At 39.2% G+C, this 23,472-nt stretch overlaps 1 protein-coding gene across 1 annotated transcript; it reads right to left on the minus strand.

Moving 5' to 3' along the window:
- Positions 1–8,523: 8,523 nt before the first annotated feature.
- Positions 8,524–14,254, minus strand: adrb2a (adrenoceptor beta 2, surface a). Its single transcript, XM_042418997.1, has 2 exons — positions 14,100–14,254; positions 8,524–13,749 (listed from the first exon to the last, which is right to left on the minus strand). The coding sequence occupies exon 2, from the start codon at positions 13,747–13,749 to the stop codon at positions 12,493–12,495; it is 1,257 nt and encodes a 418-aa protein (XP_042274931.1). The 5' UTR covers positions 14,100–14,254; the 3' UTR covers positions 8,524–12,492.
- Between the last annotated feature and the right edge of the window lie 9,218 nt (positions 14,255–23,472).

Below are 23,472 nucleotides of genomic sequence, written 5' to 3' on the forward strand. Positions count from 1 at the left end.
GGCCTCCTCAAAAAATTTTCAACTCAGTGGTTTCCCACATATGTCACAAAAATGCCATACATTTCTTCCTACAGTACATGCTAAGCACACATTTCCCACCTTTTGTTCAGCCATGCCATGACAGAGGATGGGCTGATGTCTTTTTTCTCCCAGAGGTCCAGTGTTTTCTGAAATAATGTTGTTCTTTCTGATTTGTTCATGTGGTATGTCCATTGTTTTTGTCACACTTGACACCTCTGAGCCACCACAGAGAAAAGAAGCAGCGCCTTAATTCTGACAATAATGCCATGTCTCAAAAGAACCACTAGAGAGCGCCATCATGTCGGTTTGTGCTTTGCTGTAAAAGCCAGCATGATGGTGTTGATCCTTAGTATAACCAAAGGAGGGCAGACAAAGACAATCTCTAGCTCTGGCCTGTGTCACATCAGCTGCTGCAGCCGTTTAGAACAGGTGAGAGACAGAGGAGTAAAGAGAAAAAGATTTCCATCATCCTGCCTGGCAGCAATCCAGAGTGAGCATAATGGAAAGTGTCCTCTTTGTCATATTTTGGGCTTGGGTCCACCTAAAGTCCAGTAATGACATTATACATGTACAGTATCACACTGAAGCAAGAAACAACTGTGAAGAACAACATTTTCCTGACAATATGAGTTTAAAATACAGACAATACAGACAAAAATATCCAGTTATTTGGTCAGTACATGTGATTCTGCCTAAATTTAACCACATTTATGGAGAGAAAAGCATGCCTAATACTTGTATTATTGCTTGAAAAACAGAAATAAGACATTAACTAGCCTGCATTTTATGAAACTGGCAGAATGTAAAAGAGCGGGCAGGAAAGAGAAAAGCGGTTAAGGATTACATTGTTGTAACACAACGAGCCAAAGGAAGGAATGTTTGCATACATGATCTGCATGCTGAACAGTGTTGCCGGGCTTCTTCCTTCCCCCACAGGCACGAGTTTAGCACAAGTTCAAAACAAGTCCAATTGTGCCAAAACAAGCACTGAATTGTTCTTCCTTTTTAAGTACTCCCAGGCTTATTTCAAATGATCTTTACAGTTTACAGGTTTACACTCAGCACTCTCTTGAATACTCATGCGGAACCACAGAAGCTCATTAATATCAACAGCAGAAAAACAAAAGGTTGAATTTTCTAACGTGGCCCAAAAATTCCATCACTAAACAATATGTGAAACCCTAAGTGCATAAAATGTAGAACTACCTAATTTCTTTAGTATAGGACACAGTGAAGGTTAAAAAACAACAAAATAAACTAGATACTGGTTTATAACTGGTCGTCTGAACACAAGGTAGTTTAATCAAGATGTTGTCTTCTGGCTCATTACACCATGTGACTTCATGAATAGTCTCTTTTACGTAACACAATTTCTTATGACTTCCTTCTTAAACAAGGGGATTGTCATTGACCTTTTCTGCTAGATGGCATTTTAAGATTGAGAAATAACAGTTTCAAAATACCACATTACCTGGAAACCCACGAAGCTGATAAACTGAGGTGGACTTACAGTATAATAAGAGCACAGAACTGTTTAAACTGTACTGTGTATGTATGCTAGTCAATACAACCCTCAACTGTCCTCTAAAGTTAACATCCAAAATTGTATGAAATGTCCAGTTGCATCGGAAAGTATGGAAGAGGGTTAGGGCCAAAACCTAAATATATTTAGATTCTGGGATTAAAGTCAGAATTCTGAGATTAATTCTGACTTTATTCTCAGAATTTTGACTTTAAACTCAGAATTCAAATAAATTTTTCATATGTGGCCCTAATCCTCTTCCGTAAGAAAGTAAATACTAAAGCTGAGAAACTATTATAAGCCTATATATTCATCTGTGTCTAAGTTTTGCATATTCACCTGTAAGGTATGAGGACTAATGGCTGCAAAACAACCAAATTATATAAAAGATAGCAAGGAAAAAGAGATAAATATATATAAAATATAAAATAATATAACATACAACATTTTAATAGATAACATAAATAATGGATGTTAGCTAACAAACAGACTAATAGTGGATTTCGGAGGTCCATGAAAACAGTGCAGCATACATACACAGAAATGCATAAAACAATGCATACAACGACAATAGAAGGTAAGAAAAATATATTCAAATCATGGTTCTCAGACATACATCATGAGTCTTGTACCAATTTATCACTTTCAGGGGAAGTAACCTTTTAAAGACCCCCCCATACAAGTCTTAAGATAGATAAAAATACCCTGCAGTGAAAAATAATTTTTGTCTGATATATTCAGTTACCGAGTTCAAAAGTTTAACGGCCGGACACAAAATGTCTCCTACATTTTTGAGTTGGAGGGGGACTTTTATTTTCATGACTTTAATGTGTTTGCAAAACGTACCAGAAAAGATGTGTCAGACAGCACTCAAGCCAACTGAGCCTTCAGGACGACCAAGAAGTTGCCCTTTTAGGAAACGTAGGCCCTGCTTCCTTTAGAGTCACAGTCACACCACCGCACATGGTCAAAACTTCCCCAGGGTGTTAAGTGATCAGTAAAATAGCGGAGTGCAAAGTCTGTTAAAATAAAATAGGAGGGGCATAGAACGTACTTTGATGCACTTACTTCCTAAGACTTTGAGGATAATTACACAGTTGGAAAAAACTCTTGTCACACCAGAAAAGAGAAACTTTAGGTTTACTTTTGTACTCTGTACATATTGGATATTTAATTTAAACTGAACACTATCATGCTGACATCTTCCAAAGACAGATGATTTTAAGATGATTTTGATGTCAATCTCCTTGTCAGATACCAAAAATGATGACCTATAGTGCTTCAAAATCTTTCACCGCATCTCTGCAGTGCCTTAATGGAATTATAGAGTCACATGGTAACACACTGGTGTTCTAGTTAATGTTAACTGCAAGAGCCCATTTAGTGTTCTTAACAAAAAACATTGAGTCTTAGTGGAAACATGGGAACATAGCTGATTCGTCACGGTCCAATTTCAGCAGCAAGTTTTAAGAAACATGCATGCTTTGCTGTACATAGGACACACACACACACACACACACACACACACACACTCATCTTCACTTTTCTACCTTGCCCTGTCCTTGTCCACCTCACCTCTCTTCCCAGGGGATAATAACTCTGGCTACATTATCCTTCACTGTCCTAACAGATAAATGAGTTTATCACCTCGACACACACACACACACACACACACACTTAGCATCATTTCTCAGTTTGTTCCAACGAAGAATGCATGCTCTCTATAATATTGAGGAAAAGTTACTGTCTAAGGTTGACTGCTCCAGTTAAGATGATCTTGCGGCAAACTGAAACATTATCCATGTTGTCAGTGCCCTCCTGTAACCTCATTAAGGTCAAAACGAATAACTATAGCAGCTCGTGATGAAAGTTTGGCCAGCAGGATTAACTCTGGTTTCATTTGTTGTCTATAAAGGTTTTCATTAGAACAGGTTCATGGTGACAGTAGCTGTCTCTTCTCACTGGTTGTGACCTAAATGTGAAGTTGTAAATGTCTGGGAAGGTACAGTAAAACTGTCTTGGCAACATATAACAGGTCTTTCAAGTTCTTTGCACTTGAACTGGCTGGAACATAGTTTTCTTTGCACTTCAAGGACAACATAAATTTTGCCGTGTTCATACTCTTTAACCTTTGCCTTTCATGTGCAATTTTTTTATTAATGCATGCACATTGAAACAGATTTTCCCTACACGGATTAGGTCACTACACTGAACTCTAGCTGTTTTTTCTATCAAAACAAAGCTAAATACATCTTGGGATATTGTCACTTTTTACTGTGTTGCTCTTTTGTCATGGCAACCATTGATAACAAATGAGGTCCTTTGTGTGCATTTGTCTGATAAAACAGCAGCAGATACTGACATAAGTCTGATGAAATGCACCCCCCCCTCCCCCCCCACCACGTACACACACACACACACACACACAAGTATTTACTATTGGCCTGAGTGGTGTTTTAAATACAGCACATAGCTTCCATTTCACATGGTGTGCTCCTCTGTTAAGTCGGGGTTTACTGTTGGATACTTCTTTGCCACCGGACATTAACCATGAGCCTGTAAGACCACACACACACACACACACACACACACACAAACACACAGACACCTAGACACACTCGGGTGGTTTCCTCTGTACTCTAACCTCCACACAATACTATATGCATATTTTTAGCACCATATTAGGCATCCGTTGACTTAACTCACAAGCATCTTTGTCTCTCATTTAGTAAGCAATGTGAGCATGTCAGGGAATGCTGGGGGAGATCATTCTGGTGTCGAGGGGATAAAAAGCAATTGCAAGTAGACTGGTTGTGACATGGCCTGACACGCCTGGCTGTGACAGGTCAGAACGATGAATTTTCCCTCTTGTAAGAGCACTGCAAAAATGTGACAACATTCCTTCCTATGTTTGTGTTTATTTCTTTTGGATTATTTAAAAGCGGTGAAATTTACAGTAACTTAAAAAGATATGTTCTATTGTAGCCCACCCGCCTGCGCCTGATTTTTGTCAAACTGCTCCCGTACATCACTCTTTGCTGCGGAGCAGGCTGGTGAGTTGCGATTATAAAGAGCTGCATGGTTAATGTAAGCTATCCATTTCAACAGGCCTGCTGATGAATGTAAAACAGTGAGGCTGCTGGTTATTAAATACAATCTCTGTAACACACAGCTCCTCTCAGAGGCATTAAGAAAAAGACTTAACTGCAGTTAATCAAAACCAAATTTTACTTCTTTAAAAGTCCATTCCTGCACCATAGTACACAGCATAATTTACAACATTTAGTTATCTCATCCTCTTTTGTATTCAAACCAAACTACAGCAGCATTACATAAGGGGTCGAATAAGTGATACTTTACAAAGCCATCAACAAATACAATTGCTTACTGTTAAGAATACAATGCCCCAGAGCCAGCTCTGAGTCAAATAGAGCGAAATTGATTGCTTGGAAGCAAATTATGTTATTTTGTTCAGATAATTGAGCCATTAGGAGAGAATGAAAAAGACAGAGCTTGAGCACATTTTGAAAATGCTACACTGCATCCTCTTTTGCCTGTGTCAGTGTGCCAATTCATTCACATTTAAACCAAAAGTCATCAATTATTAGCAGCAACAAGAAGAAAAAGATTAATAGAACTTGAAATAGGAAGCTGACACTTGAAATTAAGTCATGCAACACTGTTCTAAAATCCATCACTCATTGCTGACAGCAAGCAGTGAACTCATCATGTGCGACCACCCGCATACTCAGTTAACAACACTTTCTTGACCTTCTCTAAACCAAATCCAGAATGCATTTTTCATCATAGAAAACCATGAACAGATGTATGCAGTTTGTAGCCCTGCACTGCACTGAACTACACTGGACAGTTTTTGTGTCATCTACCTTTGTTCTCTTGAAATACTTGAACTTTGAAGCCATTAACTCACAAAGAATAAAGCAACAGTTACATGATAAGTAAAAGAGAAGAAGAAGATATACGGAATATGGCAGTAAGCATGCAAATAGGAGAATGAAGAATAAATCACTGTAATAAGTAAATTTGATCAAGGGGGTGAAGCAAATCCGTGTGATTTTTTCCAAATCAAGTTCAATTTACCCTGTAGGTTCATGTTAAGGACACCAGTTTTCATTTTATAGGCTTTTTTGACTTTTTATCAAAGAAGGAGATATTTTCTAACATGATTTTCATTTGGACTGGTGATGGTACTCGGAGAGTTTCATGCTGATCTAAGCTGTAGAAATGCACGTAACATTGTCTTTGGAAAAAATGAATGGGATTCCTCCAACCCGAAGACACTTGGATGAATTTTGCTGCATCACTTTCTGGTGTGACAGGGCCTTAAGAAGTAGAAGAAGGATAGTGTGTGGGCTGCTGTGCCATTCCATTTATGCTCATGTGTCCCAGAGCGTTTTTATGCCATCATTCAATATACGATTAACCCTTCACCCTTACATCCTGTAATGAATTCCCATCACTAACATCACATCTATCCCATTGATATCTTGGTATTTTGCCAATTGATTTGCTCTGCACGTCACATTAACATGGATTTGTTTCTTTAACCATGATCTATTTCACTGCCAAAGGCTCCATTATTTTAAGAAGGGACTCAGGGAAAAGAGCTGGCACAGCACAATCCAGAGTCTCCATCTTCAAGGTTCGAGTCTTATAGACTTAAGCACATAAATCAGCTGTCACAAGCAATATTCTTATATGTTCTGAACACACATATGGCTGACTGCAGATAGGAAACAAAAATTAGTTTGACACATTGATGAATGAGAAAATTTTAGAGAGAGTGAGAGTAGAAAACATGTTAGTGGAATATAGCATGTTGGTGAAGTAAAATGTTTTTGGAGAGATGTGTTTTATTGCATTTTCTTTGGCCTTGAAAACAAAATGAAGCCCATCCTGAGGTCATATGTGCTTTTATAACCTCAGGTCGGGTGGAGCTAGTTTTTCAGAAGGGGACAGGCTATGTTGTGAGATGCTCCAATGCATGCACATACACTCACTCTCTCTCTCTCTCTCTCTCTCACAAACACACACACACACACACACCAACGTGCACATGCTAGTGGCTCTTGGGAGCGAAGGGACTACAGACACTGTGGTGCCTTGGTTCCTCTAGTGTCAAGGGACTTATCGATCTATCCAAGACAAAGTTTTCACATGCTCACACCCTGTATGCAGTATGTCACTGCCATGATGAACATATCTGAGAAAATAGTCAGATCCCTTCTTTTCAGATCGTTGTTTTTTTTTCAAACTGTGACTCAGATGACATGGTAGGTCTAGATATGGGAAAATTGCCTTTTTATCTTGGAGTCGCTAAAACCTGATTATAGATATTACCATGCATGGGCTTATATTTTGAAGGCAGAGCAGACTGTTTAAAGCATAAGTTGGATATGGTTTCTCGAAGTTTCTTTGTCGATTCTAGTATTGTCTAGTATTCAGATTTGGTCATTGAGCTCCACTGAGCACACGGCAGATCTCACAGACTTATGTCTGCACACATCTCTGTGGATCAGGCTGAGTGCACATCTGAAAGCCTGAAATAGCTGTAGTTCACCGGCCACAAGATGGCTTTTTGTGATTGGAGAGACTGATTGATGGTTTCATGCAATAGTCTCATAATCAGTGTTGGGCAGTAAAGCATTACTTTGTAACATGTTACAGTAATGTAATTACTTTTTCAGTAGCGAGTAGTATAAGGGATTACAATTTGAAATACAGTAATTATATTACAGTTACTAATCCCAGTAACGCTCTGTTACTTTTACACTTGGGGGTCGGTGTGCTGGCTGTCTTATCGGGATTAATGGAGGGTTGATGTCAGTGTGGTTTCTGTGTGGATTGCTGTATGTAGTCAGTTCTATTTCAGTATGTGTTAAATACAAAAGATGCAGTGTGTTGGTGTGGAGGATTTTAAGCTGTTAAAAGGCAACTTTGACAGCGCTGACGACTGAGTAACGTAAGTAAAGTAGTAATGTGGTTCTTTTGCTGCTGAGTAATAAATACAGTTGTGTGATTACTTTTACAATGAGTAATGTGTAATAAGTAATTTATTACAATTTTCAAGTAACTTGCCCAACACTGCTCATAATAGTCCAAAAATATATCAATGATCAATCCACACTAATCTTTCCACTCTTCTAATCTTGAGTGAAAGCATTAAAGATAAAGAGATTTTACAGGTGTTACAGATGTTTCACCCAGTCTAACAATGTACAGTATAACTTGTCATATATCTATGTAATATATCTTGTTAAATGACCCACTTTGTCAAATGAGGAAAAGAGAAAACAACCCTGTGGCCAACTGAAAGCGTATTATCTTATTCCAAAATACTTGTCAGCTCGTCATGAAAGCCTGATGTGCAGTATGGAGTGATATACAAAGACTGTTAGGTATGTTGTTGTGGTCATGTTTTTTTCTGTAAAACTATATATCCCTAACCATGATAACTGCTCTTAAAGTTTTCAATCTTCTTTTAGCAGATGCACATTTTTTGCGCATGAAAGAAACCAAATCCACTCTGATTAAGTGCCAAATTTCAAGACATGTTTATGGCTCTATATATCTCCACTGTCCTCCTCCCTTGGATTTTTGGAATAGAATTAGGCACACTGTATAATCTACAATTGCTCGGAGCATTGGGCAGGCGTGCAGTTTCAAAAGGAGAATGGAAAGATTTTCATAATATCCTGATCGCTTTTCCTGTCCATCATTCTATTTGGATCACATGTTGATGACTGGTTTTCCCATACTGAAATAGCCTGAGCTGCTGTCAGTGTGCAGGCCCAATTCACTCAGATGCTTCATACCTTCAGGTAGTTTGTTCGTATTTTAGATTTAAAAATTAAATTTATGTGTTTAAATTGTCTTTTGAGGGCATTGCTTGCACAAGAAAAGTAGACCACACACTGTTGTGCAATTTAATGATCACGAAAGACGCATCAATGAGGACATTACATGCAACAAGTACATAATTTATTTAAATACAAATGTTACAGCACATACTTGCTTTGAGCATACTTGCTTTTCATAAATACCACAGGACACCACATGTTGTAACAGGCTTCATTACTTCAACAAACAGTGACAAAAACTTGTGCGAAAGTAACTTGCAAAACGAAACATTTAGTAAACATTCAGCTGAGTGACCACATTTTCAATCTGGCCACGAAAGAAGTTCACATCTAATAGGTTTACTTTTGGCTGAAGCAATATTTATCTTTGATATATATATATATATAAAAAAATTCACATTCACATACATCAACTAATTAGAATAGTCCACCAACGTCTGTGCTGAGACTCTGCAGCAATCATTTCTCATGAGTCCTCAGTTTTAGTCACAAACAGGAAGGAGAACTTCCTCACGCACATGAGAGAGGACCACAAAGATATTATGGTACAAGTGAACAGCATAACTCTCCAGCCATTATTTGTTTATAGTTCATGAACTCAAAAATGGATTCAATGCTTAAAATTCTACAAATGTTTCATGAAAAAGTGCTATACAGTGCTGCTTTAAGTCAGTGAAAAACCTAATCTAAGTAACTGGGGAGCTATTTTTGTGTGGGGCACAAAAAAGGTGACTTTTAGTCAACAGGAACAGTAATGGATCAAGACTGCATTAGCATTAGCCCAACTGAGCCTTGATCAGTTTCAAATATGTCGTTCCATGACGTACATCAAAATGCTCAAGCTGTTTGTAACTATAAATAATCCATGTACATTAAATTTCTTTTACACTGAAAATATATGTGCCACATTGTATTCCCGTAAGACTTGTCTGTAACCCAGAATCCACTTTAAAAAGAATCTTTTATCTTAGCAGAGCTGGTATAACCGTATACCAGATGGTAAACTGGGTAATCTAGAGTCGAAGTTTGGTGGGAGAACTGAATGTACACTGTGTGCATCAGTAGGCATGGTGTATGGTTCCAAACCTTCGCCCATGCTTGGAATGTTGTAGTGTCAGCTAATCATTCAAGAGTCATTGCACATAAATGTGTTGTGTCCTACAGCATGGGGAGGTGAAGACATGAATTACATTCATTATTATATAGGCATATTGATGAAACAGTAACCATTAATAACTCTGAGACAGTCAAGGTGCAAGGAGAGGCCACTGCCAGGAGGGAGCAGTGTGGATATATACTTCACAACCCTACTCCACTTGGACTAAAATAGATCACTTTGAAAAGGTAATGGCACCAAAGTCCACAAAACACATCACCACAAATACAGATTTGACATGCAGAAGATCACTTGCGAAGTGCACCAAAATAAGTAGCAGATGGTTTAGATACAGGCTTGAAAATGTGTTTTCCTTTTTTTTAAGCCAGCAGTGACTGATTAATTAAGCGTCAATTCATGTCTGTGAATAAATACAATATCATGTCTTTTATCAAAATCTTGGTCTAGAATCTGTTTTGTGCTTTGTGCATGCTGTACAGTGAAAGTGTTAAAAAACCCTCGTGCACATTTTCTTTGATGTAAATCCATGAAAAAGAAAAACAGGGGAAAAAAAGAACATACTGGAAAGCTTGTTTTTCGCTCGGCAAACATTGACGTATGATGACACCACATTTACGTCTATTCCTAAGGTCTGTGACAACAGTGCTGACCAAACCTAGCGATACAGTACATAGAGATTCAAAGTTCACAGTTTTGACAGCGTCAGCTGACCTTACTCCAGAGGCAACGCCACATGCACTAAAACACAGGTCACTAACACCGATTTAGACTGGCAGAGAATCCCTGCTCCCCCTCCTGCCTCCAGGAGCCACATTTAGCATGCTGTCACTTCGATCAGAACATACTAGTGATCGCTAACCTGACTGGGTCCGCAGCAACACCTCTATTACTTCCCTTGAGAGTAATGCACGCCATTTAGACTGGGGTGAATTCTCTAGTTAAAGTCCTACATATTAAATACTCATCCTTTATTAATGCTTGCCTATATCAAAAAGTGACAACAGTCCCAAGAGCCTGTGATCTTAAGATGGGTGATAAGAAAGAATCATTTCACGTTGGCCCTTTGGATCACAACTTGCAAATTGGGAATTGTTTATTTTGTAATCTACTAATCTGTCTCAGTTTTTTTTTTTTTTTTTTTTTAGGAAGCCGTTATTTGATTCTCCAGCTAAACGGCAGAGATAATGGATTTATTAGTGTTTATTGGGCTGGGCTCAGCTGGATTGAGGCATTTCCTGGAGACTGCACACCAAGAAAAGGAGACTGACTGAAACTGACTGAAACAACTGGAACAGCTGAGGCGCTACTCAGCGGACTCCTGAGCGGCCGATCTAAACGTTGGTGGATTTCATGATGATCCAGACATCCGTTTACAGTGAGGAGGCTCTGGGACATGTCACGGAGAATTGAGAAAGGTGCACAGCTAAGGAGTGCTGACTGTTTTTCTCATCTCTGTTTACAGGCCTGAGTAGCCACCAGCACATCTCGGGCCTGGAACTTTGTTATCAGTTGGCTATTTTGACGGTCTGTTTATTATTGTGCGTGGTTTGTACCCTTGTGCCATGACGGAGGAAACGGCTTCTCTGGTTTCAGTAAACACTGTACATACTGAAACACAGCAACCACAAAATATAATAAACAAATGGGGCTTGTGCAACAATAGGGATAACCATTTCTGTTGCCACCGGCAAAAAGGAAAGAAAAGAATAATAGTTTGCTAACCCTAATGCTACACTTATGTAATGGCAATATAATGTACCAAATAGTGGGTGCATGTCTCAAGAATGAACCAGTGGACTGAATGCAAGATACAACTTGTTTGGACTATGCAGTAGCAAAGGTTTTACAACAATAATGCACTGGAATTTATACAACAGCTGCAAGCTTTAAAGGTCAATACCCAGGATTAACCATAATGTCGCCCTCTTTGGACCGATGCGTAATAGATATCTTTAGGGCTGATAATGGAATCTTGCTGATACATATACAAACTTACAGGCTTTATCAAGTGACAAACAGAGGATGGCCCCAGGCGTTTCTCAGCTTGCACCAGTGAGATGTGAGATAACAGTGAGCATTCATATCTCTTGTGCTATCAGTTGGCAACAGAAACTCCCATGCAACAGGCTGTAAAACATTAGAGCATGCAGGGAGCCAGGCCTCACAACACCGCTGAGCACTGAAGAGAGAGCAAGAGGGAGAGAGGGAGACAGGTTCTGCCACACATGGTGTTGATCATCTTTCACATTAGACAATCCATCAAAAAACTGGAAACTATATAAAGCCAAAAAATTAATCTCGGTTGGTTTGGAATGTATTTCTTCAAACAAAGCTGCAAAGAGGCAATAAGTTTAATACTTCTTATCCATTTTCTGATGGAAATATATTATTCACTATCCACGCTGAATTAGTATGCCCCGAACAGAATTTACAGCCTCAAAACATTCACTTTGAAATCCCAAAACATTTTCTTGCTAGTAAATTATGTGATCTTTTGCCAAGAACACCAAGATAAAAAAAACACGGCTGCAAATTAAATTGGAGCCAGATAATTAACAATGACTGTGTATAATCCAGAGATCGTTTAGTAGAGTAAATAAACTGCTGAGTTACTGCCCTAGATTATCTCCATGGACAGTGAGTCAATGTGAAATAGTTTAGATAAATGGTTAAGAAACAAATATTAAAAATGTGGTGAGGTAGATGTAAAATCAACATAATAAATGTAACAAAAAGAAAAGTGATCTATCTATTTAATCACTGTGTTGCAGGAGGAAGAAGAACAGATTTTCCTCAGCTGAACATGATTATTACAGTTTCTTTAAAGCAGTCTCCCGAGACTACCAGTCAGTTTTATTGGCCTTACCTTCAATAGTCAATTGGAAAAGTTCATGATAGCAGTGTAAACATGAACGGATTGCCCTGTTGACAGAAGTGTCAGAGCTCCAAGTTTAAAGGACTGTCGTAACAGTCGTTAGGGCTTTGCTGCAATTCCCATTTGGGTCCACTGTTTTGTCCACAACGCTGCAGACCTCCGCTCCCTTCCCCATACACCCTTCATTGGCGTCACTGTCTTCTGAGCTGCCCTTACTTCTCCCCTGTTGCTCACTCTGCCAACTGTGCCTGCTGTAGATGTATCCATTCATGGGACCTGGGTTGCTGAGGCGATTCCTCTTCATGCAGAGGATTTCCTTGAAGGCATATCTGAACTCGGGACTCCGGCAGTAAATCAGCGGGTTGAAGGCAGAGTTCGCGTAACCTATCCAGTTGAGGATCCTGAAGGTGAGGTCGATATCCTCCACCTTCCATATGGCAACCACCACGTTGAGCAGAAAGAACGGCAGCCAGCACAGAGTGAAGATCCCCATGATGATTCCCAGAGTCTTTAGGGCTTTGTGTTCCCGCAGGCAAAACTTGGCCTTCTTGTGGCCACGCCCATTGTTGGCCTCTAGAGATTTGAGGTTGATGTTGTCACTGTTATGAAAACGTCCAACGCTTTGGTCAATCTTCTTCAGCTGGCGCTTGGCCTCCTGGAAAACGCGGCTGTAGACGAAAACCATTATGACCAAAGGGATATAGAAGGAGATGATAGAGGAGGTGATAGCATAAGCCATGTTGGTGTAGAACTCGCAGCAGTTAGTGTTCTCAATGCACGCCTTAGCTTCCTTATCGTCTGATATCCACCACTTCATGTGGATGGGCAGGAACGATATCAAGGCTGCAATCACCCACACAAGCACAACCACAATGCGAGCTTTGCACTTGGTCAGCATTGACTGGTAGCGGAAGGGAGAAGTGATAGCCAAGTAACGGTCTATGGCTATAACACACAGGGTCTCGATGCTTGCCGTCACGCAGAGCACATCAGTTGCAGTCCAGAACTCGCACCAGAAACTACCAAAGTGCCAGGTCTTGAAGATGATGTAACAGGCGCCGAAAGGAATCACGATGAGACCCATTACCAGGTCGGCACAGGCCAGGGATGTGATGAAGCAGTTGGTGACATTTTGGAGACGCTGGAAGCGGGCAATCGCTGTTATGACCAGGATGTTGCCGAAGACAATGCACAGGACGAGTAAGGACATGATCATGCCCAGCAGGATCATTGTTGCCTCACTGTAACCCTCCTCATTCTTAGCTGGTTCTGATGACGAGTTGATCATCTTTGCACTCACATTGAGGTACACTGGGGGGGTTGTGCTTCCCATCTGAGGAGACCATATGTGAATGACACGCACACACACACACACACACACACACACACACACACACACACACACATAGCACAGAGAGAGAGAGAGGTGAAGATCACAATTTGAATCTAACAGAAGCCTGATAAGGACAGAAGAATGAAAACAAGCACTTTTCATTCAAACGGCATGTGCAAATAAAATTATCACTGACAAATTTGTACTGATGTGTCTGTTATTGGTTTTACAACAACAACAACAATGACGGCACTAACACCACAAAGCAAAATCATTACATCCTGCTAGGCTTCAGCAAGCACAGCTTACAAAACATGTTTAACAGGCTAATCAAAAATAAAAGTACAAACCTCCACAGGTAGTTGTCTTGCTTCCTGCCTCCCATACAAAGTAGAGATTTAACTATTCAGGTAGTTTCTGCAAGTATTCACTGTCACATGTCCTTCTTTCTACTTTCTCTTTATCTTATCCTCCGTGTGTCTCACTCACTCAGCCCTTCAGTTGAGCTGTGTTTCTTCTAATGTGTCTCCCAGGCTATTTGTCAGAGCCCTTATAACATGCAGTGATGACATCATGGTCAGTGCTCAGCCAATCAGACAGCAAGCCTGCGGAGGGTGCTGAGAGCTCCCGAACGTTTGAACACATTGTCCCTGCAGCCGCTGCTGCAGGGCAGCATGAGACAAAAGCTGCAAACACAAGCAAAGACTTTGAATTTAAAAGTTACATCTTTTTTAAAGTCTGCTAAATGACCTAAAACTACCAAACTAATTTTATAATGCATGTTTTGTGTTTAAAGTTAGGGTAAAACATTTTGTTCAGTGATGCAATCTGAGGACTAAAGAGGTTTTGCAGCTGTCGCCTGTTCAGTCTGGATCAGATTAAAAACTGGTGAATCTTTATAAAGTGAGAAAAAAGTTGGGTGCACAATTGATCCATTGGGCAAGTTAAACCGACTTCAGTCTATAATCATTGATTTATTGGGAGGTTTGCCTTGTACCACTCCCCTTGTCCTGACTAAACCTTGTTTTGCTCTTGTGGCTAATTTTTCTTTTCTGCCATGATATTTTAATCGTTTAAAATAAAAATGTATACTACAGCATACACTAAAAATTGAGTCCTTCCAGATGCATGAAATCAAAAACATCTGGGTTTATGTAATGCTATCACTCTGTATATAAATATGGACATCATGACAGCTCCCCAAAAGTGAAGCCAAAACATCGCAATCGCCTCCTGGTGGCTGGCTGCGGTATAGCACATAAATCCCGCCCTCTCTATGTTAGCGGATTGGACATGAGCCAAGCTGAAAAAAAATCAAAGTACACGTCAAATCAATTTTTCACAAAGATGTTTTCTGTCATTTTAGGTTGTTCTTATCACGCTGTTGTTTATCCAAGTGCTAATTTTTCTAATAAGTTTGTTTTTAATTAGTTATTTGACGATATAACAAGGGAGTGTGACGTCATGGATGACAGCTGTGAAAGCCGCTCTCAAACCTCCGTTATGTGGTGGGACAACTTAGGAGGTGCTTGCCCACTGGCCGTCATCCCACCGCCCGACTCTACTGCGCAGACACAAGCAAGATGGCAGCTCTTGGCTTCATTTTAGCAGAGCAGTAGGAAGTGGAGACACATCATCTATCTTTACGTACATTCAATAAATGCTACAAGGATAAATAGCTAAAGGTTAAACCACAGAAAATTCCCCTAAACATATTTCTGGTATGAATCTGCATCCATGGCCCTGGTAGTGTACCCTGCCAGACGTTAACAAACACTATCATTCCACTGCATCAGAAAAAAAAAATGAATTTAGCATTTGGGATAAATTTGCATTTCTGGAAAGCTTACATAATCTATGCAAATACTGTAACACGCAGCTATTCACTGGGACATCTCTGTAAATAGACACAGAGCTTGGTGTTGGAACCAAAACTGTACCAATGACAGATGAAAAAGGCAGAGGGGTGACAGCAGATAAGCCACACCTCCAGTTTGTGCCTCAGCCCTGCTCATACTGAGTCAACATGATGTCTCTCCATTAAATAACAATCACTATGAATACATATAGTCATCCATTTTTGTGTGCAAACATACTGTAGCTGAGTGTGTATTTAAAGAGTTAGCAGGTTAAGAAACACACCATCTTATTTAAAGTGAAAGCTTTGATAACTTCCAGAACATTTGGGTCGGGGAAAACACTGGAGAACTAAACTGCCTGTGAAAAGACTGCACATCACACACAAACAGCATTTACAGATTATGTCCAGATGTATAGATTTATTCAATGAATGAATGTCACACAGAGGCACACAGACACTCTTGACAACAGGCTGAGCTCCAACACCGTACAACCTTCCAAAATCTAACTGATATGAACTGTGGATGGAGAATTATTGGTTCATTATTCACTGTATTTTTGTCCTTGTCATGTGTTTCACTCTCTTTGCCTTTGGCAGGCTCCATTTAGGATTTGGTCTCTGTCAAACTCACACTAGATTATTGCAGTGAAATGATCATGGCTCTTTCATCAATGGCTGAAAATATGTTTTTTTCAGGTATTTCTTGCTGTGTAATGATTTGGGTGGAGGTCTCTTTGATAATAATCACGAACTGAGGCAATTAAGTTTAAATACAGTATATAGGAGGTCAAGCTAGGTTTGGGAATAATAAACATTATGATAGATCATGGATCATAAACAAGGCTTTGAGATAAGTAGGTGTGTTTAGTTCTCTATGAGTGCTTGCAAATGTGTGTGTGTGTTCATGCAGGCCTGTGTTATCCTCACTGAGAGAAGTGATGATAGTTTCCAGAGCTCTGACCTTCAATGACTGCAGACGCCACAGGCACCGTGCTTCATCCCCACACTTCACAATGAGCTCTCACAAAAGTCCATATGACTGATGACGCAAAAATAAATCCGACCAGTAAATCCTTATAATCGGATCTCAATACTCAGCATTCATGCAGGTGTTACAAATAATTTTCTGTGACTCGCTTTTTAAAACAATACAGCTCAGTTGGATGTTGCGTTTCTACACTAGCAAATGTTCATCCATCCAGCTATTCAAAGCAAAGCAAAATCTCACTACCTACTGGGCATATAACCATGCAATGTCATGTGCTTGATAATCACGGCACTCATAGAAGGATTTCTTCTGATTTTGGTGACCCACCGACCATTTCTTTTGTTAAACACTTTGTTCCACAACAACTCATCCTGGCAGGTTTCCATGAATATATTAGGCCTATATTCATGATTTAAGAATTAATTCTAATGTTCTGTTGACCCGCTGTCTTTCTCTTCTCTCTGAGTGGGAGAAATGTCAAAATGCACGAGTTGCCCTGAAATTGACAAAGCTGATCTGAAGAGGCTTTGAAACTACTTACATTTATATATTTTTTTCTCTCTAATGAAAAAACTGTTGATTTCTTGGTCTAGAGCTCAGTCTTAAATGTCCTGCTGATGAACTCTGGGTAAGAGCCACATACCTTAAATGAAATGTAAATGTAGTTCTACTCAATGTCCTGTTTTGGAAAGCGGGAGTCTGCATGTTCGATTAATCATGACTGGTTTCCTCGGTCTGTGACATCTGTCTTCCTGTATCCTGTCACTCCCAGACAAAACCATTTCACATTTGGATAACCCTCTAACTGGCTTGGATAGTTAGATATTGTTCATCGCTCTATTTAGTCAGACACTGTTACAATAGATCTCTCTCACTCCGCACTATGTCCTCCTTTATCCTCCATTTCGTCTTCATAGAAAGTTGTGATGTTGCCCTAATGACCCAGCCTGCACCTCTCACCTCCCTCCCACTATATTTTTCCTGTAATCTGTGAGGAACAATACCTGGAGGCATTATTCCTCTAGGGAAAGCTTTCAGGAGCATGAGAGGAAATTAGACTACCTAAATACTCGCTCTCACTTGTTCTCTTAAATTTTAATTCACTTTCTTGGTATTACATTTGCCATATTGCCACTTTGCAAATTTAAAGGGATAGTTCGACATTCTGCAAAAATATGCTTATTTGATATCATGCTTAGATGAGGGGATTAATACCACTTAAATGTCTGTGCACTGAATATGATGCTACTGCCAGCAGGCGATTAGCTTAGCTTCACATAAAGACTGGAAGAATGAAAAACATTATTTAACTACTGAACTGAATATCAACACTGATACACAGTGGAATATTTGCTCTGTGGCAGATGTTCAGTCCATGCCATCGGAGTCGAAAAAATACCAAAGTAATAAGCATATGTATTAGTAAAATTGCACAGGGTTGCACTTGGCAAAGAGTAATAAGACAAGTGTAAGACATTCATACATACATTTATCTCTTATTTTGCACACAAGCAAATGCAATCAAATGTCATGTTGTGTGTAATCATGTGCACTCTTCAGACGATGCTGTTACCAGTTGGTAAGAGCACATATTTCACAGGCCATCAATTTCTCACTTCCAGACTTCTTCTCCAGGGGCCAACAAGGCAAAAATGAATGAAAATGTCAGAAAATAAATTTCAAATGGAGTGTGACGATGTGAAAAAAAAAAAAATCTGCTGATTACTGTTCAGTCATGTCTTATCCATTCAATCTCTGTCTGATTCAAGGAATTATTGTCCAGCCCAATTATTTTCTTATTTAATTCATAGGAACAAAGACATTCCTCTTAGGATTTATTCAGAGCATAATTGGTTCTGCGGTTCAGGCCCCTAGGGGACTGTGGCCGAGGTCCACCCAAAAACAAATTGGTGTATGACCATCAAGGAACACAAATCTGACACCGTTTGCAATGTTATGCAGAGTGGCAGAGTGTGTTCTACTTGTTGCAAGTGGAAAATATCCATGTTGGTATTACGTGTGGTTCAGATAAACAGAAACAGTGGGACTAAACTATTTCTACTGTATATTTCAAATGGATCAGACCATATTTAGACTGAGCAGTTACTACCCGGGTACGAGTCATTGTTCACTCATTTCGCCCCTGATAAAGTTCAGGGAGAGGAAGAGGTTGTAAAAACACTTTACTGTATTATTCAACAACTTTTGGGTTGTGGCTTCCACATGTACAAACGATTAAAAGAAAAAATGTCAGTATAAAGATTCGACCAACGTATATTACACAGGATGCTTTTGTGTTTCAGTGTGTGACCATAACACACAGATTTGTTTTAAAGTGTATAAATGTCATTTGTCTCACGCTCCACTTTCCAAGTAGGAATTTCAACAGTCTAAAAGTAACTTCTCTGTTCTGGCAACTACTACAAATCAACAAACTTTTCCCTGCATGGCATTAATGGTAATGAAAATAATGTCTATGCCAAGGTACAGTAAACTGTACTGTAGTCAATGAAAGAGGGCACTCCTTGAGCCTTTCTTCGTTTCAGAAATTTGGTCAGTCTCATGGGAGTCACTTTGTCTTATTCATTGGGGCACACAAAGGAAAACACTCACAGAGGGTATTAGACTTATTATTAGACACGTTTTAGAAGGTTAAAGGTTGAATGTTGAGACTGACTTAATGACCTATCCAGTTAACAATAATCTCTTGTAAAGGCAGCGATTCTGCCTTAACTTGTAGACTTAAAGTAACAATCTCAAAGATCTCTGTTTTGTTCTCTTTGGCGGCACCCATGATGTGTGACGTCAATAACCGTTTACTTGCAACGCTAGCAGAGACTGGAAAAAACAGTACGCCACCTCACACACAAGTGAGTTGAAGAACGAGTCTGTTGCGTTAGCTCTCCGCATATCTGCCAGACCAACCACTGCTGGGTGACGGAAAACACGCCACTAACTGTGTGCCGCTTGTGATTTTTCCCAGGAATGTTGCTACCGACACCCAGTTCGTAATATTCATAATACTGCAAATGCAAGAGCTCTCATCAATGGGCCATAGGCCAAATCACCATTATGTTACCTCATTCGTACCTCATGCAATAGGTAGTGACTTAACAGACATTTATTTAACCCTCCTATTGTGTTAGGGTCAAATTTGACCCATTTTCAAGTTAAGATGTGTGAAATATACTTTAAATTTTTTCTGATCAAAACAAGGCATTACATCCTCTACAATGGCCTCCTGAATACAATAAAACACATTTTGAACATTTTGATCTGTTGTATCATGGGTCAAATTTGACCCGTCAGTAATTATGGGTTGTTTATGCACAGAAATAAATGGTAAATGTTGCCAAACCATCATGAATAACAAAAATTACAACAAAACAAAAATAATAGTAATGAAATCCTACAAAAATAGTGTAATAATATTGTGTAATAATATTAAAACTATGTTTCATGCCAAGAAAGCATATCGACTTGAATTCAATTGTAGAGTGGCACACAGCAAATACGATCCAATGCACACACCCCAGTCTCTCTTTCACTCACACCCCATAGACACAGACACACACATGCACACATGCACACACAGAGACACAAACACAGATACACATCTCCTGTTCCCCAGCTGTATAGCAATATACAGGCTGGGGCTTTCTCGTGCTTTATTTCTCACATTTCACCGCACACCTGGCACAGCATGCGTATTTTTAATGTGTAAGAAAATATAAACAAGTTATTTTGGGAATTATTTTGTTTATCAGATCATCTCATGGTCTTATTTTCCTGTTCTGTTCATCATAAGCAATACAATAGATACATTGTGTCTATTTTAAACTAAAAATGATTTGTACATTGTAAGTTCAATGTGGTCTAAGGTACATAAAATACCAAAGTAAGTGTGTGTGTATATATATATATATATATATATATATATATATATATATATATATTATGGTTATTGATGAATAATAAGTCACTTAGCAGGTAAAACATTTTACTGGATGATAATTAGTGTTTTTTTCAGTGCTTGCTAATGAATTCAAACATGGGCCAAATTTGACCCATGAACACTAAAGGTGTAAACCCTTTTCTAACACATTAGGAGGGTTAAATGAAAATCTTCAAGATTATCATTTAAGGCAGGATATATATTGTGAATTAGATGGTCAGGGCCTGAGCTGAATTATTACTTTTATTTTATACTTCAGAAAGAAAATCAGAGGTTATGTATTACTGTCCTTGTGAGAATTTAATTAGTGTGTATGAATCTGTACCATTCAGCAAAAAACCTCCAGGACCTCCAGTCAGCACAGAGGGGAATCATAGTTCATCTTTGTTTAAAAAAAACAAAACACCAGCAACTTAACCCCATACCAGCTTAACACAAATAAAAAGAATCCTTCTTTCTCTAATAGTTCAAGGAATGTTCATAGCATCATGTGATGTTTTTACTCTTAGGTCTTGGTGTCATTTGAATTATTGTGTTGTCTCATTTACTGTTACTGGCCATGGGCAGTAGTGAATGTCAGGTGATAGCTGGACAGGAAATATAAATATAAATAAATGAACAGCCACCATTTTGTCTCCCAATCAGATTGAATGAAAGTAATAGACTAGAGCTATCTGAGGACCAATCCAGAAGCTGCTGAGATTATTAACCATTTAATAAGAACATGATACCGGTTAGTATTCATAGAGTGGAGATATGAATGCAAGCCACTTTCTCTTCACACCTAACCTAGATTTTAGCCCTCTGTTTTACTACCTTATTGCCAGACAAGCAGTCAGTATTAGACAATTCTGCAAAGTCTTTAAGTTATGAAAAGGTATGGTTAATGCGAGGAAAATAAAACACCTGGTTATGGTTACAGAAAGATTGTGTTTAATTAAATAGCAAACACTGATGCAACTCTGGTCTCCTGCATGAGAGTCAGATTAGCTACACGCCCATCCAACTATCCTGACTTCCACACCCCTTAAGGCTGATGTATACTCCTTCAGAAGCATTTGTTGGATGGTCAAATAGCTTTGGAAACCCCCTTCTACCACATCTTACTGGTAAGGAATTGAGGGCTGTGTCCAACAATGTCTGTTATTTTTCAAAACCAACAATCCAACGTTTGCACTCACTTCATGTCCTGATTGAGGTGGAGGAGCCAAGGTTCTCTCTCAAGCTCTCTTATTCTTTACACAGTCACTGTCACTTTTCATGTTAACAACCGAGTACACTATGACTGCCTTCTAGAGAGTGGAGAGTGTTCCTGAAATTGCTTCTTACCCACTCTCTATGACGATTGGCTTTTCACTCCGTCTTCATGTGGCTGTTTGGAACAACTATCAACACGTCTGACAACATGTCGTACGGACTACCTCTTTTTGAGCATAACCCAGCCCTTAGATTTTGCCTTGCTACAAATAGGCCACATTACATCTGGCATGGGCACTGTATATCGGCACTGGATGTAAATTATGAGGTGCAGATTTGACCAATATGAACTTCATTGATGCTATAGCATAATGTATTTATCATATCTGACCTGTTGTAACCCACCACTTGTAACTGTTCAACAAAGTTTTTGTTTGCTCTGGTAAATTCAGAACCTTTAAATCACAATTTGCATAATTCACGCACCTGGGAATAGGCCTTTGTTGTTCCCACTTCTACAGTGATTAATCTGTGAATAAACAGATTACAGGGTGGGGGCTGGTTTCTTTCTCTTTGCCACTTCAGGAAGAGGTTCTACCTTAAAACCTCTGCGACATTGATTAATTGCAGAAAAAAAGTAAACTTTTGACTCGTTCCACGCCAAGTTTGAAAGGGATATAAAACTAATCTGGTTTAGTTTCTCGCTGTAACTTTGGCAGACATCCAGCTTGTATAAATAACTGCAGTCTTGAATGGTTTCAATCCCCTGAAGCCATGAGTTGGGAATGAGATATATTTAACAAGAAGCATTTACTGTGAAAGAGAGCAGGACAGGGCTAAGTAGAGAGCACAGCACTGGTGATAGGATCTTTACGTTTCAGTGATAATACTTCAGAGGAGAGCTTACCATTCCTTCAGCAGTGTGTAAACTGAAAACAGATTCATGGAAATACACAACACAAGCTCAATAATTTAACACTTATTTATCACTCATTTGTCACTCTGTTAGAATGCACCACTCGTCTGTCTCTCTATCTGTGGTTATGAGCTAAGATGCCACCATCAACGAGCTTCTCCCTGCCCGTCTTTTGTTCACAGCCTTAGATAATTAAAGAAGATATACAGGAGATATTCAGAGGTTAACTTGTATTAACATTATACTGGTAATAATTAATATTATCTCATACTAAGTCTTGATCTGTGGGCTGTTTTTTCACTAGTCAACTAAAGGTGTAATTAATCAGCAGGCCCTATATTTCCAGCAGGTAAACAGTTATCTGGACCAGCCTGAGTTCATCTACAGCCACAGTTCAAATGAGTTCAGCCACATTTGTGATAACATCACAAACTGGCTGAAACTTAAAAGCTGGACTCAAAACATTTTGAGATGTCACCAAAAAAGTCATTAAAGTACAGTCCGTCCCAACAGTCTGGGTGACTTTCAGATATCAATGATTTATGTATACAGAAGGCTGCATTTTATTATACCGCCCTACTTTTCTGGAAATAATTACAGTCAGGTGGAGACACATATTTGCTTTGATACAAAGGCCAGACTTTGGGTCAAAGTTATGCATAACCTAGGAGTTTCATTCTTTTTTAGTATTTATGCAATGCACCTGCATGTTTTTTGAATTTTTGGGCATTTACTGTATGATTAGTGGGCCTTAAAGGAATTCGAAGGGTATCCCTAACTAAATGGTGACAAAAACATATGCATTA

Source organism: Thunnus maccoyii, chromosome 8 (genome assembly GCF_910596095.1).
Source record: "Thunnus maccoyii chromosome 8, fThuMac1.1, whole genome shotgun sequence".
NCBI classification, from domain to species: domain Eukaryota; kingdom Metazoa; phylum Chordata; class Actinopteri; order Scombriformes; family Scombridae; genus Thunnus; species Thunnus maccoyii.

Bases quoted from the DNA above. Each gene is read 5' to 3' on its own strand.
- adrb2a (XM_042418997.1), bottom strand. From the start codon at position 13,749: ATGGGAAGCACAACCCCCCCAGTGTACCTCAATGTGAGTGCAAAGATG.